We start from the raw sequence: 18,044 nt of genomic DNA on the forward strand, positions 1-18,044 counted from the left end.
GCCAGCCTTTAGCGAATGAATTTCAATTTCATGCAACAAAAGAGTTTTGCATTCAATTAGAAGTAAACGTTCCCGCTTCGCAAGGCATAACATACTACACAGTTCCGACCAGTGACTGCTGAAATGGCCGAAAAACGAAAGCCACGAAGAGAATTGAGGTAGGTCAGATGCAGCGAAGTTCCCTTCAAGTGAATTTATATTCCTCTGGGTGGAGTCGATATAAATAGACTGGCCACATCCTGTTCCAGTGGATTCCGCAGTCTGAGAAACAGGTTTCGCCTGCGATTTCCTGGCTAGAAGGGCAGAAGAACCGAGCCTCGGCTGCGCAAATCTAGTGCCCACAGTAGCAGTCACCGCAGAGTTCTTCCTGCGCTCGCCTTCAGTTCATTGTCAGCCGTCGGTGCAACAAGTCGGTGCCTCCTCGCTGCCGTCGCGGTTGCCGCCACGAGAAAGAGAGTGGAAAGCCAGCGACTGCAGCACTGCGAAAAGAAAGTGGAGTAAGTGCCCCTATCGATCCACCACTCCACCAGTCCACCAATCCACCCTCCGCAGCTCCAGTGGCAGCGAGTGACAGCGAGTGGCGCTCTCACAGAGCTTCAAGCTGTATCTACCCGCGGTCGTTGCACCCGAAAGTCGGGAACAACTGCGAGAATGCGAGTGCCTGCAGGCGTGCACCAAGTGCGATAGAAATTACAGACCTCTGTTTACCACGCTTCCAAGTGGCACGGGCACAGTCAATTATTTAATCGATTTCTGGGTCAGCAGAGGTAGTTGTTATCAACTACAGCTGCTCCCTCGCGTGGTTGCTGCATCGCACGTTGCTCAAAACGGGCCGATAGCTGTGTGATCATTAGCTTTGGAGACTCGCAACTGCTTTGTTTTCGAAAAGCACAAGTCCCGATTAACCGACGAATAAGCTGATGAATATGTCGTGAAGTGAACTGGTGCTTCTTAGATATATGTACATAAGTATATTAATATTACCCGGCGAACAATTGTTGATCATGTATCACCAGCCGAAACAAAGTTCAACATTCGCCGCTTCAATGCATTAACATGCGCCATTACTCACACAGAAACGGTCAGAGACGAAAAGACAAAGACTCTTCCCGCAGGTCGCCTAACGAATACCCTAGACGAGCCGAAGGAAACACCTTGCTCATTATTAAGGCAGCATTTGCAAGGCAACGAGCACGCACACCTAGCCTAGTTAAGCGGTATCAAAAGTGGGGGCAATGGTCACCACTTTCCCGTTTTAATTTGTATTCAGAAGGTGCCGGTAAATGCTTTCCTCAGAAAAAGCGAAAAAGCGTTTCGGTCGCACTTGATGTGCGCAATCAGTAAATTTCGGGGAAACATAAAGCGTGGAAAGAGTAGCGCCCAGATCGCGCATCCGCACTGTCCGCCCGCTTATCAGCTAGCGCTCTAGCGTCTCGAATATAGCGTCGAGTAAAACTTCCGCTATGGATTCGCTCACTCCCTGATAGCACTTGAAATTCCCCGAAAGTTCTGTGGTGCAGTGGCACATAAACTGCACAGTGGCTACTGCAAAACTGCCGCCCAGTGTATGTCAGTCGGCTGGCAGGGCCGATTAAAGCCGCTCGACAACACTCCGTGACACTTGCTCTTCCCCCACACCCAGATTCGATCAGCAAACAGCCGGACTGCCAGATCTCCAGACCCCCAGACGTTCAATCAGGCGGCCAGTCATTCGGTCAGAACTCGAGCAGGCTGTCAGTCGTGTACGAACTGTGTACTGCTTTCCATCAATTGAAAATCTTATTTTTTTTCGGGCTGTGCTCAGAGGCAGCGATCGCGCATTCCCGCCCTTTGTGGGGAATGTATTTGCGCGGAATGTTTTTCGGTTAGTGCGAAATTCGCTTCCAGAACAAAAGGGAGCTCTCTGATACGCGTAAGTAATTTTGAGAAATGCGAATACCCATTTTAGGCAAAATGAAATTGCCGCTTATAATTAACTCGACTCGAAGTAGCAAACAAACGAAACAAGCGAAGAAGATAAATTTGACAAACTGGTTTAAACCCGCCAACTTATTAGCTTTTTGTGTACGGTAATCTCTTCTAATTAAATTCCGGTGTACAAATGCATCTGCGCCATCAAGTGAGTTCGGACGAGTAAGAGATTTCAGTGCTGGGATCATACACCCCATCGGAGGGTTATCGCCAAGAGCTAAATACTGTGCGAATGCGAACTAAATCAATTTCTATTAGCGTTTCAGACCCGAAGTGAAATTTTTAAGTCTGTTATCAAGAGTTCCCAAATCGTCCACTTGAGGAGCAATGACATCGGATCAAAACATCGGGGAACTCTAGGAATTTCAAGATGCAGACTGCCAGCAGCTTAAAAGGCAGCACGAACTCTCAACACAGCTCGCTCCAATATAGCAGCGACATTAATGCCGTCAGCCTCGAGCTGCCCGATCATTCAGAAGACTTTCGATCAGCCAACGGGCTAAAGTACTTGCCATCCTGGCCAGCGGTGAACCTACAGTTCGCGGAACTGAGCTATGAGGTTCCCGACCGGACCAATGGTGAGTGACTAGGTTCTGCTCGTGCCCATCACAGTTGGGTAATTGGTAATGGATATATTCGTGTCTGGTAATGGATTATTAAGAACGATAATTGGACGTAATTTCCAAAGTAATTGCCATTTCCACAACCCGCTTGTTTTCTGATGTTAAAATGCACATTTTAACGTGCAATTATTCCATATAATTCTACATTTACTGCGGTTAATGACATGACAATATTAACTAAGATACCTCACAATGTAATATTGTTGTTCTACTGAATTCTTTTCTCCTTCTTCACTCCCTAAAGTCTCGAAGACGAAGGCGATTTTGCGGGGAGTCAACGGAGAGTTCCATTCTCACGAACTCACCGCGATTATGGGACCTTCAGGAGCGGGAAAAACCACTCTTCTGAACTTGTTGGCGGGATTTGGGTAAGGCGCAGATCGTCGATACGCAATTCAATCCATAACTAATCCCATTTCATAGCGCTGTCAGTAGTGCGGGCGAGATACTGGTCAACAACAGTCCGCGGGATATGCGAGTCTTCCGCAAAATGTCCCGATACATTATGCAGGTACTATATTTTCACTCGACTGCGTTCCACTAAACACCTTCTGAATCCACAGACAGACGTTTTGGATCCGCAGTTTTCGGTGCACGAAATGATGCTGTTGGCATCGAACCTCAAGTTGGGAAACGAACTCAATCTAAAGCAAAAGCTTGAAGTGGTAAGGTGAATCTGAAGAGAGAGTGGCAAGGCAAAGCCATGATTCAATTATTCTGACTGCCCAGATTGACGAAATTTTGACAATGCTTCGGCTGAAGGGTTCCCAGCACACGATGACTCCAAAACTGTCGGGCGGTGAGCGAAAGCGTTTGTGCATAGCGCTCGAGCTGGTCAACAACCCGCCTGTCATCTTTCTGGACGAGCCTACGACGTGAGTACTTACGGATCAGTTACCTATTAAAGATTTATAAATCACCAAAACAACAGCGGCCTGGATGACTTGTCGAGCTCTCAGTGCATCGCCCTGCTGAAGATGCTGGCCGCCGGCGGACGCACTGTAATCTGCTCAATCCACACACCGTCCGCCAAGATCTTCGAGATGCTCGACGCAGTCTACGTTCTGGCCGAGGGTCAGTGCATCTACCAGGGGAGCGGGGCAAACATTGTGCCGTACATGCAGCACCTTGGCCTGCACTGTCCAATAACGCACAACCCGGCGGACTTCATTATCGAGGTGGCGTGCCTTGAGTACGGCGAGTCCTACCACGAGCCAATGGTGGAGGCGGTCGGCAACGGCAAGGTGGCCCGCTGGAGTCCTCCGTCAGACGACGGCCAAGCGACACCCACGAAAACGGACACCACGTCGGGCGCATCGTCGTTCTACGAAGTGGAGCATTTTGAAGAGGAGATCAGCCCGAAGCTCTTGCGAGCGAAGTGCAGCTGGTGGATGCAGTACAAGTTGCTCCTGGTGCGGATGCTCATCCAAATGTGGAGGGACAGAGTGAGTGAGCAGGGGGAGCGCGCCAGTATTGGTGGCTATTTCAATGACAATTTCAATTACTTCTCAGTCGTACATCAAGCTGAAGTTCTGCATGAACATTGTGCTGGCTTTGCTGGTGGGGTCGCTCTACTTCGGAATGGGCACCTCGGCCTCTAAAGCGCTCTTCAACTTTGGTTTTATGTTCACTATTGTGATAGCATACCTGTACCTGCCTATGATGCCAGTGCTCCTATACTGTAAGTGGCTTATTTCACTCCCGAGCACATGAGCTAGATAACGAACACCGCTTTTCAGTTCCCACGGAAATCAATCTCTTGAAGAGGGAGTACAACAACCAATGGTACCGGCTGAGCTCATACTACGCCGCAATGGTTTGCTCCAAGCTACCGTCCATGTTCATCCTGGCCGTCATATATCTGTCCATTGTGTACTTAATGTCCAGCCAACCACTCGAGTGGTTCCGCTTCGCCATGCTGTTTACGATAGCCTTTGTCACGGCCCTCACTTCCGACAGTTTTGGCTTGCTCATCTCCAGCAGGCTTAGCTTGGTGGTAAGCTCTTGAGCTCTGTCTCCTTGCCAAGCGCTTTAACCTCCTCCCCCTCTTCCAGAACGCGATGTTCATGGGGCCGGTGCTCGCCGTGCCGCTGATCCTGCTGTCCATATACGGCATAGGGTACGGCCGAGGAACCTACATATCCCCCCTGATGCGCTTTCTGATGCACCTCAGCTACCTTCGCCATGGAATGGAGGGACTCGTCGCCTCGCTGTACGACTACGGACGCGCCGACACGATTTGCGAGGATACGGAGATCTTTTGCACCTTCAAGAAATCGAAGGTCCTGCTGGCCTTTCTGGGTTTCGAGAATATGCACTATTTGTGGTCTCTGTCCTGCTTGATTGGCTTCTACCTGCTCTTCACAGTCGCAGCGTACATTATGATAAGACAGCGACTGAAAAAATCGGCGTTCAACCCGATTGTCGCCTACGTCCTTCAGCTGTTAACTAAATATTTCAACTTCACATCATACAATTACTAAGTAGTGGGCCTGTTGGTGCCGGTTCCGTGAAAAAATTGTAGTGGGATTTAGGTGATTGTTCTAAAACTTCAAATAAGCCATATATTATATTTGTAGGTCGTACAACACGTCAGAAGTAAGATTACTATTGATACGGGGAATTGTGTGATATCCTAATAAGCCTAAGGAAATAAAATGAAATAATTTTCTAAATTTCTGCACGTGAATGACAGAGGACCATTGCATTCAAGTATATATTTGGGTGAACTCTCGTTCCATAAGCCAGACTAAAGTTTTTTATAACAACCATCAGCTAAGGCAGCCCTATGCTATGATGTCTGATTAAGATAATCCCTAAAAGCACACCATTAATTTGAACCACACTCACAATCGATCTCAAACGATAGGAACAAAACTGCGTTGCGCAGTATGCTCTATCTGCTCTATAAACACCAAGTAACCCTTTAATGTACTATTGTTTAATCTTAAACAGTCGAATACATTTATTTCAATGATCATTGTCATGTAAAAGTTAGCTTGTCATGTACAATATTACTTAATTCCAGGTTAAACTTTTCTTTTCACAATTGTGTCAAATACCAGAAGCAGGATACACTAGTTGACTGTTTTTATTTTTGTTTTTGATTGCAACACAGACATGGCACTGATTTCTTTTGTTTTCACAATGGAAATGCCAAGTCTATGTAAACAGGTCTTTTATGAATTACAAACTTTTCATCTGTATTATTAATATATTTTTGTAAAGGAAAATACATTATCTTATGGTTGGTTGGTTGGTTACAGAAAATACAAAGACAGTGTGTAATTTACATACAATCGAGTTGTTTAAAAACTTTTGGTTAAACATATACAACATATAGCAATATTAAAAGATACAAAAATATGTGTACAATTAGGGCATGAGAATGGTGCACCACTTCTTGGCGTTGGATGTTAGTTTTATACAGTTCCAATATTGCAGATATTTGAAGGTCAGACTAACTACTTTAATTTTTGTGATAACAAAACTGAGTGACGGCACTATACTATGTATATGAATAACTAAAGCTCATCAATTGTGGTGGAGCTCTCTATTAAGTATATATATGCGGATAGTTACACGTCTACAACTAATGTTGTGTGAAAAGACTGCACACATCAGATTGGTTTAAATTATATAGCGAAGAGCGCAGGTGTAGTAAGAAACGTAAGCCCAAAGGAAGTCGCATGACAATGCAGCTAGCTCCGCCGTCTTTTGACTTTAAAAACGAATTAAAAATTACGTTGGTGTTATGGTTTCTGTTGATGTTGACGCTGATGACGATGACGATGGCTTCCATCTCTTAGCACACGGTGACTGCGGTAGTGGCGCGTCAGCGTCTAGTCAGTTGCCAGTTTCCAAAGGCTTTGCCTCCTCCCACGAGAAGCCGGCGCGTCCGAAGTGGCCATAGGTGCTGGTGCGCTGGTATATCGGTTGACGCAGGTTCAAGTCCCTGTGGACAACGAGGTAAACAGTGAGTACATTCACAATGCTGCAGTAACTAGAGACTCCCACTTACTTGACAATCTTGCCGGGCCTGAGGTCAAAGTTGCGCCGGATGATCTCCAGGAGTTCCTTTTGTGATTTGTGGGAAGTGCCGTAGTCGAACACAGTTATGGACAGAGGCTCGGCCAGACCGATGGCATACGAAACTTGGACGAGGCAGCGCTTGCAGAGCCCAGCCTTTACCAGTGACTTGGCTACCCAGCGAGCCGCGTAAGCTGCGGATCTGTCTACCTTTGTGAAGTCCTTGCCAGAGAAGGCTCCGCCACCGTGGGCGCCCCAGCCTCCGTAGGTATCCACAATGATCTTTCGGCCCGTTAGACCTGCGTCACCCATCGGTCCTCCGATGACGAAGAGACCGCATGGATTGATGTGCACGATGGTGTTGGCATCAATGTATTTGACAGGAATGACGACTTTCACAACTTTCTCCATTACTTCTGAGCGCAGGGTCTCCAGCGAAATCTTCTCCGAGTGCTGCATGGACACCACGATGGTGTGGACTCGCTTCGGCACTGCTGACCCCTGGTTGAAGAGGTACTCGCAGGTGACTTGCGTCTTGGAGTCGGGGCGAGCCCACCAAAAGACGTCAGAGCGGCGTAGCTCGGCAATCTTTTCGTTCAGCTTATGGGCCAGGACGACGGTGAGGGGCATGCACTCCTCGGTCTCATCGGTGGCATATCCGAACATGATGCCCTGCAAAGAGTTCATTTGTCACTTTAGAAAAGTTCCTTGAATCAGATCACCGAACAGAAGCAACCAAAACCAATAAGTGTCAGTAGCGTTAGTGATAAAAACAATAATGTTAGATAAGTTGAGGGTGAATAAAGAACATATGGTAAGATGTGTGACGAGTTTTGGTTTGCGAAAGATCGCTATGAAACTTGGTAGCCAAGATGTGAGTACATAAATGTTTTTATTGGTGCATATGCGGTGGTGTGTCTTTAATTAATGCAGTTGTTATTTGAAACAAAATAACGAAATGTTTTGATCGATCAACAAATAGATTTTGAGCTTCAAATAACAATTAAGGCGATTAGGTGTGGGCAGTGTCATTCTTGAGCAATATTGCAGCGCTACAAATGGCAAAGTGGCAAAAGAGAACTAAAGATGTATTATAGCATTAAAATCGTCTTATACCTCTTCGATTAGTTACGAGAATAAATTAAGGAAACAATAAACACAAATTTTACATTTGGCGGGAACGCCCCTTCCAAAGAGCTCATAAGCGCCCAGCCACCATGAGTATCTGACATCCGACCCGAAGTCAAGTCAAATGAAAAGTCTTAGGAATTGGAAAACGTCGCTCTTTGAAAAGGGCATTCGATCCCGGCCTGCCGAGACTGCCAGCTTTACTGCTTCTAATTCAGACCTGATCTCCGGCACCGATTTCTTCCTCAGCGCGATTGACATGCACTCCGGCAGCGATTTCGGGCGATTGTTGGTCCAATGCCAAAAGCACGTTGCAGGTTTTGAAATCAAAACCTTTAGTGAGTTTAAATCGCGATGGCGAATTACACGTTATCGTAAAAAATATGGTTTAGGTTTGTATCGTGTTTGGTCACATATGAAAAGAGAAAGATAAAAGAAAAGAGCGCAGCAATGTTGCACACACACAGGAAAATGTCTGTAAGTAATGTTAATAATATGGTTTTTTCGCCCTTTTATTCTAGATTAAAATTAATTGCGATTCATCATCAGAATTACAATGTGTTACCCTAATTTCTGAATCGTTTTGTTCCGTAGAACTTACAGTCTTCTCCGATGGAGGGATACATGCCGCATGCAAAAGTTCGATTTCCCCAGGATATTTTTAGTTCAACTATCTGACTTTCAGTGGCCTCGAATGACTGGTAATATGCAATTTATGTGGTTAGAACACCCGCAGCGAGACCCAAATGTGTTGTATGTAATGTAGTCCATTCCTTTTTATTTTCTCGTTTTTGCACTGGTTACTTTGCATCCCCAGTTAGGAGGAGAGGTTGGTAATGATTGAATTCATTTTGAATTCCAATCAGCAGCTCTAAACTTAATCTTGTTGAAATGTGTTGGGGTAACTTGAATGGGTATGACGAATCCCTTGTTGGCCTGCGAGCGGGCCAAGTTAATGTGCGAAATAAAGGATTTAGGAAACACTTAACAAAATGGAAACGAAACGAACGAACGCACACACACTCTCCGCATCACTTAGTGCTAGGCGGTAGTAGAAGAACGGATAAGCTTTGCTGTACCTGGTCACCAGCGCCCACGTCGTCCTCTTCGCGGTTGATGTGCACGCCATTGGCAATGTTGGGAGATTGCTGCTCGATGGCGACAAGCAGATTCAGGGTCTTCCAATCGAAACCTTTTTGATTTTATTTTTATGGTGAATATATATATTGTGTTTGGTAGAGATCTAAGTAACGAATCCTGCAACCCGCCCACAAATATATTTGCTTAGTTTGCTAGATGGACGCTTACCCTTGGAGGAGTCATCGTATCCAATGTGCTGGACTGTCTCGCGCACCACCTTCTGGTAATCGACAACGGCCTTTGATGTGATCTCGCCGCACAGCAGGATCATGCCAGTCTTGGCAACAGTTTCTAGATGCAGTAAAACAAAGAGTTATAACAGACGTGACAGCAGAGCGAGTCCCCTCAGTGGGTCCGAAATCTTCCCATAGCTTGGGCGGCTCGCTAGACTTTGTTTATTGATCATGGGCATCGGTTTTGGCGACTTGCAGAAACATTGCACACGCGTTGATTGCTGCGCAAATGTTTACTTTATGGATGAGTTTATTTTCTGATGGTCTGCCGCCCTCGAAGACAAATATGATCCCTTTGCGCCTTTGGGAGAGCTTAACCGAACACCGATTTCGGTAGCTTTAAAGAGGTCAGCAGCCTTGGCGTATGGGGTTTCAGATTTAGGGTCCACTAAGCACTCAGTTCATGGTTCCCATTACTTACCGCACGCCACTTTAGCGTTAGGGTCCTGCTTCAGATGGGCATCCAAGATAGCGTCGCTGATTTGGTCGCACATTTTGTCTGCAAACACAAGGGAGAAGGTTAGTGAGAGGTACGAGAAGGTGCACTGCCAAGCATCGCCGGGGGAGTAGAGGGGGCAGCGGATGTGCCAAATACTCACGCGCTCCCCCAACGTTTGTCGCCTGCTAGGCGACACCGAAAAATTGCCAGGCCATGCGGTTTATTTTAATTTTCACTCTGCGAGTGCTAGCGAAATTCAATGCCATTTTATGTCTATCACTCAAAACACGAGCCCAACAGCAACGATGGCGTTGTCCAAACAAAATATATCGGAAAACGACGCCGACTCGCGCATGAAATCCTTAGACTCGGATTCATTCGATACCAGTCGCATTGCCAGTGCTTTGTGCCAAAACTTGCTGCGTAACCGGAGCCCGCCCTCCGGCTTTAGGGGCTCCGTAGAAACAGCGTTATTGAAGTGGAATATTGCGTCAGCACCGGGATACTAAATTGGCAAAACTGCAAAAGTGTTGACTCACATAAATGGCGTTTCGTTTTCGTATGATCGCCTTGGGTTAAGGGATGAGTGTAAGTTTGGGGTTTGAAAATGGGTTTCAGACTTTCGTTTGAAATGAAAAAAAAAAACTCCCTGTTTCCAGCTAGACTACTCCTGTTCCAATAAGTCCGTCAGTCATTCGTTTCAGGAAGACAGGTGAAATTAATGTCAACCCTTCGGGGTGGGTTCTTTTGGGTGGCTTCCGGCGCCAATTATCAGGGCTGTCTAGGGCTGACTTGCCAAGCCGACTTAATTAGCATTATAAAATATAGCAGTAAAAGTAATCAATGCGTAGTATAAAAGGTCGCTCCCCCTTATCAGCATATGTTGTCAAATACATTCATACTCAGCTCGTTCCCGCTGATATAAACAAACTCTGGCAGCGGCGGAGAGCCCGAGCTCAAGCAGAACACGTGGTTAGCGATTCCGCCTAAAAGATAAGCTTTGAAAACTGACTCGTGGGTTTCCACAAAGGCAACGTGGGTTTGTTTTAGTTTGGCCCTTGTTTTGATCACCTTCTGCGCGGCACAAGTGCATGAACAATGTCGAAGAGCGCCAAGCCAAAGCTGGCAGAGAACGCTCCCAGCGAGCCAGAAGCACATGGTGCGCATGACGCAGGTACCATGAGTGTGTGAGAGCCGCGAGCGATAAAGAACCAGTCTATAAATTGCGTCGGCCCCACAAATACGAGGTTTGGCCTCCCCGCTGTGGGGGGTGTCTGAGAGTGACCAGCTGTTTTTTGGTGGCCCAGGCTGCCGGCAGTGGCGCCGCGAGGTGCAGAGAGGATTCGGAGTCCTTGGTTTTGCAAGGAAAGGCGCCTGCTACGACTGACTTCCAGCGATCTGGTGGAACAATAATTCACAAACACATCAAGACGCTGAGCAAACAAGCACGTTTTTCGCTACCCATCTATCCCCTTCGCAGCCGGTACAAAAGAAGCGCAAATTGGGTAGCAATCAACAAAGGTATGCGGCAAAGCACTCAGTCGCCATTTTGTTAGATCTCAGGCAGCAGACGGCGGAGGAGTGGGAATGGGCGGGGAATTCAGGGGTTGGGGCTTCGCCAGACAGCCAGCTAGGCCTCAGACCCTGGAGAAGCAGTTTGGTAAGGTTATGAGCACCACCAGACGACGCAGACGTACATCCCTCAGCGCAGCCGAGTGTGCATTTGTGTATGCTCGAGTCCAAATACACAGCGCGCACGCAGGGGCCCTGGCGCAGTGATGCAATTTGAGGTGGCGCGGATGCAATCGAAGACTCACCTGGATGGCCCTCGCCCACGGATTCGGAAGTGAACAGGAATGTGGCTCCGTCTTCCATGTCATAGGAGTTTCCGTTGCTGCCGTTGCAGCCGTTGGCGCTGTGTCCGTTTGTCTTTTGCGGCATTTTGCGGGATAATTGGGAGTCTGTAGTTCAAAGTTGGTCGGTCTGACAGAGGAGAAGGGCTTCAACACGATTTCCGGTCGGATTGGCTGTTGGTGGAGCTGTGGGAACAGAGAGAGAACAGGCACATTGGTTGGGTGCTAAAAACGCTTGACGAAATTGATTTTCCGAACTCTCACAAAACACAGCTATTTTCGCATTTGCGAATCCGCGCCCCGCTGCCTTGAGGCTGTTGGGATTTTCCGGTTTTTGCTCGCTTTTCGTGCTGTGTATAGTTTTTTACATAATCGCTTTTCTTTCATGAAGTTTTATGCGGCGTGCTGTTTACCACACAATGGAACTGGAGCTACACACACGGCACGTACGTTACGCGGGGTCAAAAATAAAACTAGTCGCTGGGCGAGAGCTGGTTTATGTGCGTGTTCTGACGGCTTTTAGTTCAATAATTTATACACACTGATTCTGAATTCTACTGTTTCAGCGACGGCAACCAAATCAGCGGCGCAGCCAACAAACGTCCTATCTTGGCGACGGTTCTGTAGAAAAAGAGCGCACACTTTTCACGGCTTTCTGAATTTATACCTCTGAGGCGAGTGCGAGAGCGGGAGAGCGGGCTTCTGCTTCTCTTTGGCTGGCGGAGTACGTATTTTGGGGCTTATTTTGGCGCTCTTCGTGGGGGCCGCAAAACTTTTCGGGCGTTCTTGGGACTCTCGGGTAAATTTACTTCATCAGCATCTCCACGTTTTTGATTTTGCCCGATGGGAAAACAGCTGTTTCCTCGCCTGGCGTTGCCACCCTTTTAGGAAGCGAATTCACTGGATCTGGCTACTGATCCTTTATACTCACCTCGAATTTAAACGAAGGATTCGACGAGATTCTGCTTAAAGTCCCGACTTGCTTCCTGCTCAGCCAGTGTTTGACTGCGGTCGAGTTTTAGAGGCGAATGCTAATTTATAAATTTGCGTAGCCAGCTTGGCGAGATGAGTAGGCAGGAAATAGGAGCTTATCAGAATAAACCTATGTGACACCGCGTTTGGCGCTTATGTATATATTCTCACTTTTTGGGATCTGCTTAGGATTACTCTCTGTTTTTCTTATGTACAGCGTTTCAGATTTACATATACGGTGATATTTTAAAATCGCAATACGAGGCGACTTGTTAAATGGAAATCTAAGTATGTTGAAATCCTAGCTTCCCACAGACTGGAGTGATTGACCTGGCTGGAAAAGATCATCCGACACTCTCTGGTCAAGGGAAATCGAACACCAATTTAGGGTTTTCTACCATTCCTACAATCTGGGTAATCGAAAAAGTGCTTACGTCATGTTAAAGACAAACAAGGTCTGCCAAGATCAAGGCGCTTGGCAATCAGCTTTGTGCATGTATGTAGATTTTAAAATTTCTAATACCCACTGAAAATAACCGAAAACAACAGGCCCCATTATCTTCCAAATTAGCTGTGACCCCCTGGGGCCCGAAGAACATCGCGTGTGCCTTAAAAATATTTTGGACAGATGTGCATGTACATTATTTATAAATGCCAATGAATTAAATTTGTAGAATTTTTCATGTAAAACCAAAGTTTCCCTCACCTATTTTATTTCAAATTGTTCTCCTTGGCAACAGCTATCTTTATTGTTAAAAAGGTATATATAGTAAACCCCCCAATTTTAATTTGCAGCTGTCAAACTATTTGTTTTAAAATAAGATGGATTATAAGTTATCTTTCTTAATATTCCCCATTTTCAAAAAAAAATAACTGCAAAAGAGCTATCAGCACTGACCCCAGCCCCGCGTGACTGGGCATATTGCGAAGTGATGATTAATATTCTTGTTTGTGCAGTATAGTTTAAATCAATTAAACGCTATTACATGCACAATTCCAGTTTGAATTTTTGGAAAAGCACGCGCCTGTTTACCGAAATAGTGTGGCAACTCTGCTTTGATAAACGTCAGATAGGCCGATAAACAGCTGTTCGTGAAGAAAAACAAATTTAACAAATTGTGCAAAGTTAAATGCGATCCTTATTAACGAACACGTCACAATTTTTCGGTCAAAATGCGTTTTTGGCTCGCCTGCAACGCGGCTGTTTTTTGCATATTCCTACATGTGTTGGCGGAAGACAGCAGTGGACAACAAAAGGAGCTCCAAAACAACATCACGACCATCAACAACTCCACGCCTGAAAGTAGTAACTCTCACCCCCCATTCGATGTGGCGGTCAACAGTCCACTGGGGAACATTTCCTCGGCAACTGCTGCTCCTGTGAGTGCAGTAAACACCACAAGGAAGGGAAACGCATCCACAGTGATCACGGAGCCACCACTCATTGACTCGCATGCCGTCGAGCAGGAGCACAACTCCTCGCTTTCCTTGTTCTTTGTAATTTGCGTGATCATGCTAGGTATCCTGTTAATCCACTCCATGCTGCAGACCGGATTTCAGTATTTGCCGGAAAGCATTGTCGTGGTCTTCCTGGGCGCCCTCATCGGCTTGTCGCTGAACATAATGTCCGGACAGAATGGCAGCTGGAAGCGCGAGGAGGTTTTCTCGCCAATGGGCTTCTTCTTGGTCCTTTTACCGCCAATTATATTCGAGTCCGGTTACAATCTGCACAAAGGAAACTTCTTTCAGAACATTGGTTCCATCCTGGTTTTTGCCATATTCGGCACAACGATTTCTGCACTAGTCATTGGAGCTGGAATTTACCTGCTAGGCCTGGCAGAGGTGGCGTTTCGGTAATTTACAAATTAATTCTTTAACCAATGTTTTTATAACTCTTAAATTCCATAGCCTGAGCTTTTCGGAGTCGTTTGCCTTTGGCTCGCTTATCTCGGCTGTTGATCCTGTCGCGACGGTCGCTATTTTTCATGCTCTTGACGTGGACCCAATTCTAAACATGTTGGTGTTCGGTGAGAGTATCTTAAACGACGCTATATCTATTGTGCTCACCGCCTCCATCACCCAATCGGCCAACGCAAACGCAGAGGCCAGCACTGGTGAGGCAATGTTTAGTGCGCTAAAGACTTTCTGCGCTATGTTCTTCGCGTCGGCGGGTATTGGAGTTATCTTTGCCTTGATATCTGCTTTGCTCCTCAAGCACATCGATTTGCGGAAGCATCCGTCCCTTGAATTTGCCATGATGCTTATGTTTACGTACGCCCCCTACGTTTTGGCCGAGGGAATACACTTAAGTGGTAAGTTTGCCCTCTCTTTCTTGAAATTAAAAATAATATTTTTCGCCAAAAGGCATCATGGCTATACTATTTTGTGGAATCGTCATGTCTCACTATACGCATTTCAATCTGTCCACGGTAAGAGTTTTGCCTAAGTAAACTATACTTTACATTTATTAAAAGGGTATTACGGCAGGTCACTCAAATCACCATGCAACAGACAATGAGGACACTGGCATTTATTGCTGAAACATGTGTATTTGCCTATCTGGGCCTGGCGATTTTCTCATTCAAGCACCAAGTAGAACTCTCTTTTGTTATATGGGCTATAGTGCTCTGTTTAATTGGCCGGGCCTGCAACATTTTTCCTCTGGCCTTCTTGGTTAACAAATTCCGCGAGCATAAGATCAACAACAAAATGCAGTTCATCATGTGGTTTTCGGGTCTTCGAGGAGCCATTTCTTACGCGTTGTCTTTGCACTTAAACCTTGACAGCCAGGAAAAGCGCCACGTCATCATAACAACTACGTAAGCGGATCCGGTCTAAAAAACTCCCAGTCATTAAAAATTTCTAAATTTTAGATTGATCATCGTGCTGTTTACCACGCTAGTATTGGGAGGCTCTACTATGCCTCTGTTGAAATACCTTAAGCCTGGTAAGAAACGCCGCACACGTGGTTCTGTGCGAAATAGCACTGAAGATGGAGGACGTCGGGCCAGCGGCCGAAAGCGGTCGAAGTCGATTTCTCTGTCAAAGACCCGCGAATGGGGCCAGGCAATCGACTCAGAACACTTGTCGGAGCTCACCGAAGAGGAGGATGTAACCTTTACACAAGCAAGGGATCGCTTTGGCCGCATGGATCGCAAGTACTTTATTCCGTTCTTTACACGACGCTTTAACAGTCAGGAACTGCACGAGTGCAAGTCGCAGATGGCCGACCTGACCAACAAGTGGTATCAAGCCATTCGTGTGAGTCCATTAGATTCGGATGAGTCGGATGAAGAGATCGGGTTGGCGGCCAGTACAAGTCAGAGCCATCTGGCGCGATCGTAGTGATTCAGGGATGTTTTGGAGAACTCTGTGGCTGTGTTAAGACACCTTGGTGGCCAAAAGTCAACGATCGTATTTATTACTTTTTTTTTATAGTTCTTTTATTTATCCGTGTTACTTAGAAAAACGGTGGTGGTACTTGTTAACTTGTGTATATATTTTCCTCGTTTCTAGACGCTTATCTTGTTAGACCCAATTGCAAGGATAAGTTTGTATTATGCTAGTTCCTTTATTTATCCGCTTCGAGCAGTATTCCATTGCACAAGACATTTGGTCTTAAAAATGGCAATTTGAACGTGACAAAACCAGCCCAAGTCAGAAACACACGCTTAAAATGGTTAATGATACTAAAATGTATGCATGTTTTGGCTGTATTTGTTATTTTTAAAATTTTTGAAACCAAATATAATAAATATCTAATTGTGATACCATTAACAAGATAATTGCAAAATTATAAACTTTTGTACATTTTTGGAGGTAAAGATTAGTTTTTTAAATACACTTTGGCAATACACATTCCGATATCGATTGGTAATAATATGATCTAATAAACTAAAATTGACTAAAGGATGTGCATGACTGTGCGTTACAGTTCTTCGTGCGTTGACTCGTCACCGTGCACCTCGGAATCTGATTCGCTGCTGACTGCAAACAAAATACAAAAACGTTAGAGCGCAAGCAAACAGTAAATCAAGAATGTTGCGGTTCAAAGCCCTCGTGCATCTTATTCATAGAATAAATCTAACACTATGGTCCGATGAGTGTCCCTCGACCCAGCTTAGCTTGACTTATAACGACTTCATGATTAGTTCCTCCAGCTGTTTCGTGTCGAATTCGGGCTGGCGCCCGCCTTCTGCCTCCGAGTTAATCCAGTACTCGGAAACAGCAATGTACACTGCCACCGCCGCCCCAACAATACAACCCCAGGCAATGTGGGTGGAGCTCTGAAAGATGACACAGGTAGCCACGCACATTCCAAAGTATGTGAGCATTCGCGTATAGCTCACGTAGTTGCTGCGTTGCTCCGCAGAAAGGTCTTTGTTGGTCAAGCCGCAAAATATGTAGATATATATATATAGATTTTATTTTAGTAGCTCAAAGCCTGTGTATCTTACCGTGGCATTTGCCGTCCCTTATCGCGTATCCATCCGCACACTTCTTGCACATGTCCGGTCCATCGCCGTCGCAGCCATCACAGGACCGATCACATTCCAGGCAGCTGAAGGAGCCCTCGTTGTTCACGCAAAACTGCTGCGGTCGGCACGAGTTTGGGCGTTTTTGCTCCAAGCACTCGTTAATGTCTACGCAGCCCGCTTCTGAGTCCATGCTCCAACCCTCCTTGCACTTGCGACAGCTCTTCGGACCGCCTCCAGTGCAGCCGCCTTCGCCACAAGCGGCGTGGCATTGCGTGCACAAAAGCTTTTTTTCGTCGCGGAAGGATTCGTAGTGCTCCGGTCCACATTCGTTGCAGTTCGGTCCCGAATAGCCTGGATCACACTTACATTTTCCGTTACCCTTTCGAGTTCCGTCACCCTTGCATTTACCTGAAACATTAAAGGGTTAACTAATCGCTTTCAAACTGCTTAAAAAATACTCATAGCTAGCCTGCTTTTAAGAAAAAACAGGATATAGAAATCAAATCGTACCGTTTCCGTTGCAGTCAGTGCAGGGCTGACAGTCCGGTCCGTAACTGTTCGCTGGGCAGCAGACGGCTAGGTGATCGATGCAGAGCCAGGACTGCAGGTCGGGACTGTCTCCCTGCTTGTTGGTAAACCAGTCCTCGAGAAGCGCCTCGTGCTCATTGGCCAGGTTGTGGCAGTGGTCCTTGTTGACCACTTCCGAGTCCGAGCAGAGCTTCTCCTGGATCTCCACAAGCCGCACCTCGCTGTTTTTGTAGGAACGTAACTTTTCCTCCTCCCAGGCAGTGTCCCCGCCCCCGTGTCCACGCTTGGTACGCTCGAGTCCTGCCTTAAAGGAGCCTACCAGCTGACTGCAGGCCCTGCAGGGTGGAGGAACTGGCTTTTCGCCCGAAAAAGACGCCGTTGCCATCGCTAGGAACGGCAGTAGGATTGGCCAATAGGACTTTGCTCTCATTTTAAAGGATTAAAGATTTTTTGCCCGGCGAATCACAAGTTTACGTGTAATTAAAATACACAAAAGTGTTGGAAAACGCATGGGGTCTTGCCGATATCATCGATTCATATGTAGCGGTTATCGGTTGTTGGAACACTGATAATATCGATGTGCCGGTTAACAGACATACGAAATCAAATCCACAACCCACATTGATTGTTTTTATTTGTGCAATGTTTTT

General features: G+C 46.3%; 4 protein-coding genes and 1 long non-coding RNA gene across 14 annotated transcripts; 3 read left to right on the forward strand and 2 right to left on the reverse strand.

Moving 5' to 3' along the window:
* Positions 1–73: 73 nt before the first annotated feature.
* Positions 74–5,283, forward strand: LOC108091507 (ATP-binding cassette sub-family G member 4). Of its 3 annotated transcripts, none has more exons than XM_017190752.1 (10): positions 74–158; positions 2,230–2,549; positions 2,839–2,962; positions 3,018–3,105; positions 3,158–3,259; positions 3,324–3,469; positions 3,526–4,039; positions 4,107–4,275; positions 4,334–4,590; positions 4,649–5,283. In XM_017190752.1, the coding sequence occupies exons 2-10, from the start codon at positions 2,342–2,344 to the stop codon at positions 5,075–5,077; spliced, it is 2,037 nt and encodes a 678-aa protein (XP_017046241.1). In that variant the 5' UTR covers positions 74–158; positions 2,230–2,341; the 3' UTR covers positions 5,078–5,283. The 3 variants fall into 3 exon arrangements, with proteins under 3 accessions (XP_017046241.1, XP_017046240.1, XP_017046239.1); XM_017190751.2 differs by lacking the exon at positions 74–158 and adding an exon at positions 371–497; XM_017190750.2 differs by lacking the exon at positions 74–158 and adding an exon at positions 583–1,912.
* A 246-nt stretch (positions 5,284–5,529) lies between these two features.
* LOC108091509 (S-adenosylmethionine synthase) lies at positions 5,530–12,407 on the reverse strand. Of its 6 annotated transcripts, none has more exons than XM_017190757.2 (7): positions 12,348–12,407; positions 11,381–11,602; positions 9,546–9,623; positions 9,060–9,182; positions 7,972–8,084; positions 6,616–7,295; positions 5,530–6,549 (listed from the first exon to the last, which is right to left on the reverse strand). In XM_017190757.2, exons 2-7 carry the CDS (start codon positions 11,502–11,504, stop codon positions 6,441–6,443), a joined length of 1,227 nt encoding a protein of 408 aa, XP_017046246.2. In that variant the 5' UTR covers positions 11,505–11,602; positions 12,348–12,407; the 3' UTR covers positions 5,530–6,440. The 6 variants fall into 6 exon arrangements, with proteins under 6 accessions (XP_017046246.2, XP_017046248.2, XP_017046242.2 ...); XM_017190759.2 differs by lacking the exon at positions 12,348–12,407 and adding an exon at positions 12,084–12,247; XM_017190753.2 differs by lacking the exon at positions 12,348–12,407 and adding an exon at positions 11,959–12,076.
* Positions 12,408–12,474: 67 nt separating this feature from the next.
* LOC108091510 lies at positions 12,475–13,097 on the forward strand. Of its 2 annotated transcripts, XR_001771400.1 has the most exons (3): positions 12,475–12,626; positions 12,694–12,884; positions 12,938–13,097. It is a non-coding gene; the product is annotated as an uncharacterized LOC108091510 (long non-coding RNA). The 2 variants fall into 2 exon arrangements; XR_001771399.1 differs by having other exon boundaries at positions 12,475–12,884.
* Positions 13,098–13,458: 361 nt separating this feature from the next.
* LOC108091492 (sodium/hydrogen exchanger 8) lies at positions 13,459–16,184 on the forward strand. The gene is made up of 5 exons (XM_017190716.1): positions 13,459–14,241; positions 14,297–14,700; positions 14,753–14,817; positions 14,876–15,207; positions 15,262–16,184. The coding sequence occupies exons 1-5, from the start codon at positions 13,562–13,564 to the stop codon at positions 15,731–15,733; spliced, it is 1,953 nt and encodes a 650-aa protein (XP_017046205.1). The 5' UTR covers positions 13,459–13,561; the 3' UTR covers positions 15,734–16,184.
* Positions 16,060–17,927, reverse strand: LOC108091493 (cysteine-rich with EGF-like domain protein 2). Of its 2 annotated transcripts, none has more exons than XM_017190718.2 (3): positions 17,377–17,927; positions 16,846–17,274; positions 16,060–16,375 (listed from the first exon to the last, which is right to left on the reverse strand). In XM_017190718.2, exons 1-3 carry the CDS (start codon positions 17,822–17,824, stop codon positions 16,317–16,319), a joined length of 936 nt encoding a protein of 311 aa, XP_017046207.1. In that variant the 5' UTR covers positions 17,825–17,927; the 3' UTR covers positions 16,060–16,316. The 2 variants fall into 2 exon arrangements, with proteins under 2 accessions (XP_017046207.1, XP_017046206.1); XM_017190717.2 differs by having other exon boundaries at positions 16,060–16,766.
* Between the last annotated feature and the right edge of the window lie 117 nt (positions 17,928–18,044).

The sequence above is a fragment of the Drosophila ficusphila genome, unplaced genomic scaffold (genome assembly GCF_018152265.1).
Source record: "Drosophila ficusphila isolate 14025-0441.05 unplaced genomic scaffold, ASM1815226v1 contig_412, whole genome shotgun sequence".
Taxonomy (NCBI): domain Eukaryota; kingdom Metazoa; phylum Arthropoda; class Insecta; order Diptera; family Drosophilidae; genus Drosophila; species Drosophila ficusphila.

What these genes read in the sequence shown, in the direction of transcription:
- LOC108091507 (XM_017190752.1), top strand. Translation starts at nt 2,342, where the DNA reads ATGCAGACTGCCAGCAGCTTAAAAGGCAGCACGAACTCTCAACACAGC. An exon ending in TAAAGCAAAAGCTTGAAGTG is followed by an intron (nt 3,260 to 3,323) that starts GTAAGGTGAATC and finishes CTGACTGCCCAG; the next exon opens with ATTGACGAAATTTTGACAAT. An exon ending in TCCAAATGTGGAGGGACAGA is followed by an intron (nt 4,040 to 4,106) that starts GTGAGTGAGCAG and finishes ATTACTTCTCAG; the next exon opens with TCGTACATCAAGCTGAAGTT.
- LOC108091509 (XM_017190757.2), bottom strand. Translation starts at nt 11,504, where the DNA reads ATGCCGCAAAAGACAAACGGACACAGCGCCAACGGCTGCAACGGCAGC. An exon ending in TAACGCTAAAGTGGCGTGCG is followed by an intron (nt 9,183 to 9,545) that starts GTAAGTAATGGG and finishes TACTGCATCTAG; the next exon opens with AAACTGTTGCCAAGACTGGC. An exon ending in AGGCCCGGCAAGATTGTCAA is followed by an intron (nt 6,550 to 6,615) that starts GTAAGTGGGAGT and finishes CGTTGTCCACAG; the next exon opens with GGACTTGAACCTGCGTCAAC.
- LOC108091492 (XM_017190716.1), top strand. Translation starts at nt 13,562, where the DNA reads ATGCGTTTTTGGCTCGCCTGCAACGCGGCTGTTTTTTGCATATTCCTA. An exon ending in CTGGCAGAGGTGGCGTTTCG is followed by an intron (nt 14,242 to 14,296) that starts GTAATTTACAAA and finishes TAAATTCCATAG; the next exon opens with CCTGAGCTTTTCGGAGTCGT. An exon ending in CACGTCATCATAACAACTAC is followed by an intron (nt 15,208 to 15,261) that starts GTAAGCGGATCC and finishes TCTAAATTTTAG; the next exon opens with ATTGATCATCGTGCTGTTTA.
- LOC108091493 (XM_017190717.2), bottom strand. Translation starts at nt 17,824, where the DNA reads ATGAGAGCAAAGTCCTATTGGCCAATCCTACTGCCGTTCCTAGCGATG. An exon ending in CACTGACTGCAACGGAAACG is followed by an intron (nt 17,275 to 17,376) that starts GTACGATTTGAT and finishes TTAATGTTTCAG; the next exon opens with GTAAATGCAAGGGTGACGGA. An exon ending in AAGGGACGGCAAATGCCACG is followed by an intron (nt 16,767 to 16,845) that starts GTAAGATACACA and finishes TGACCAACAAAG; the next exon opens with ACCTTTCTGCGGAGCAACGC.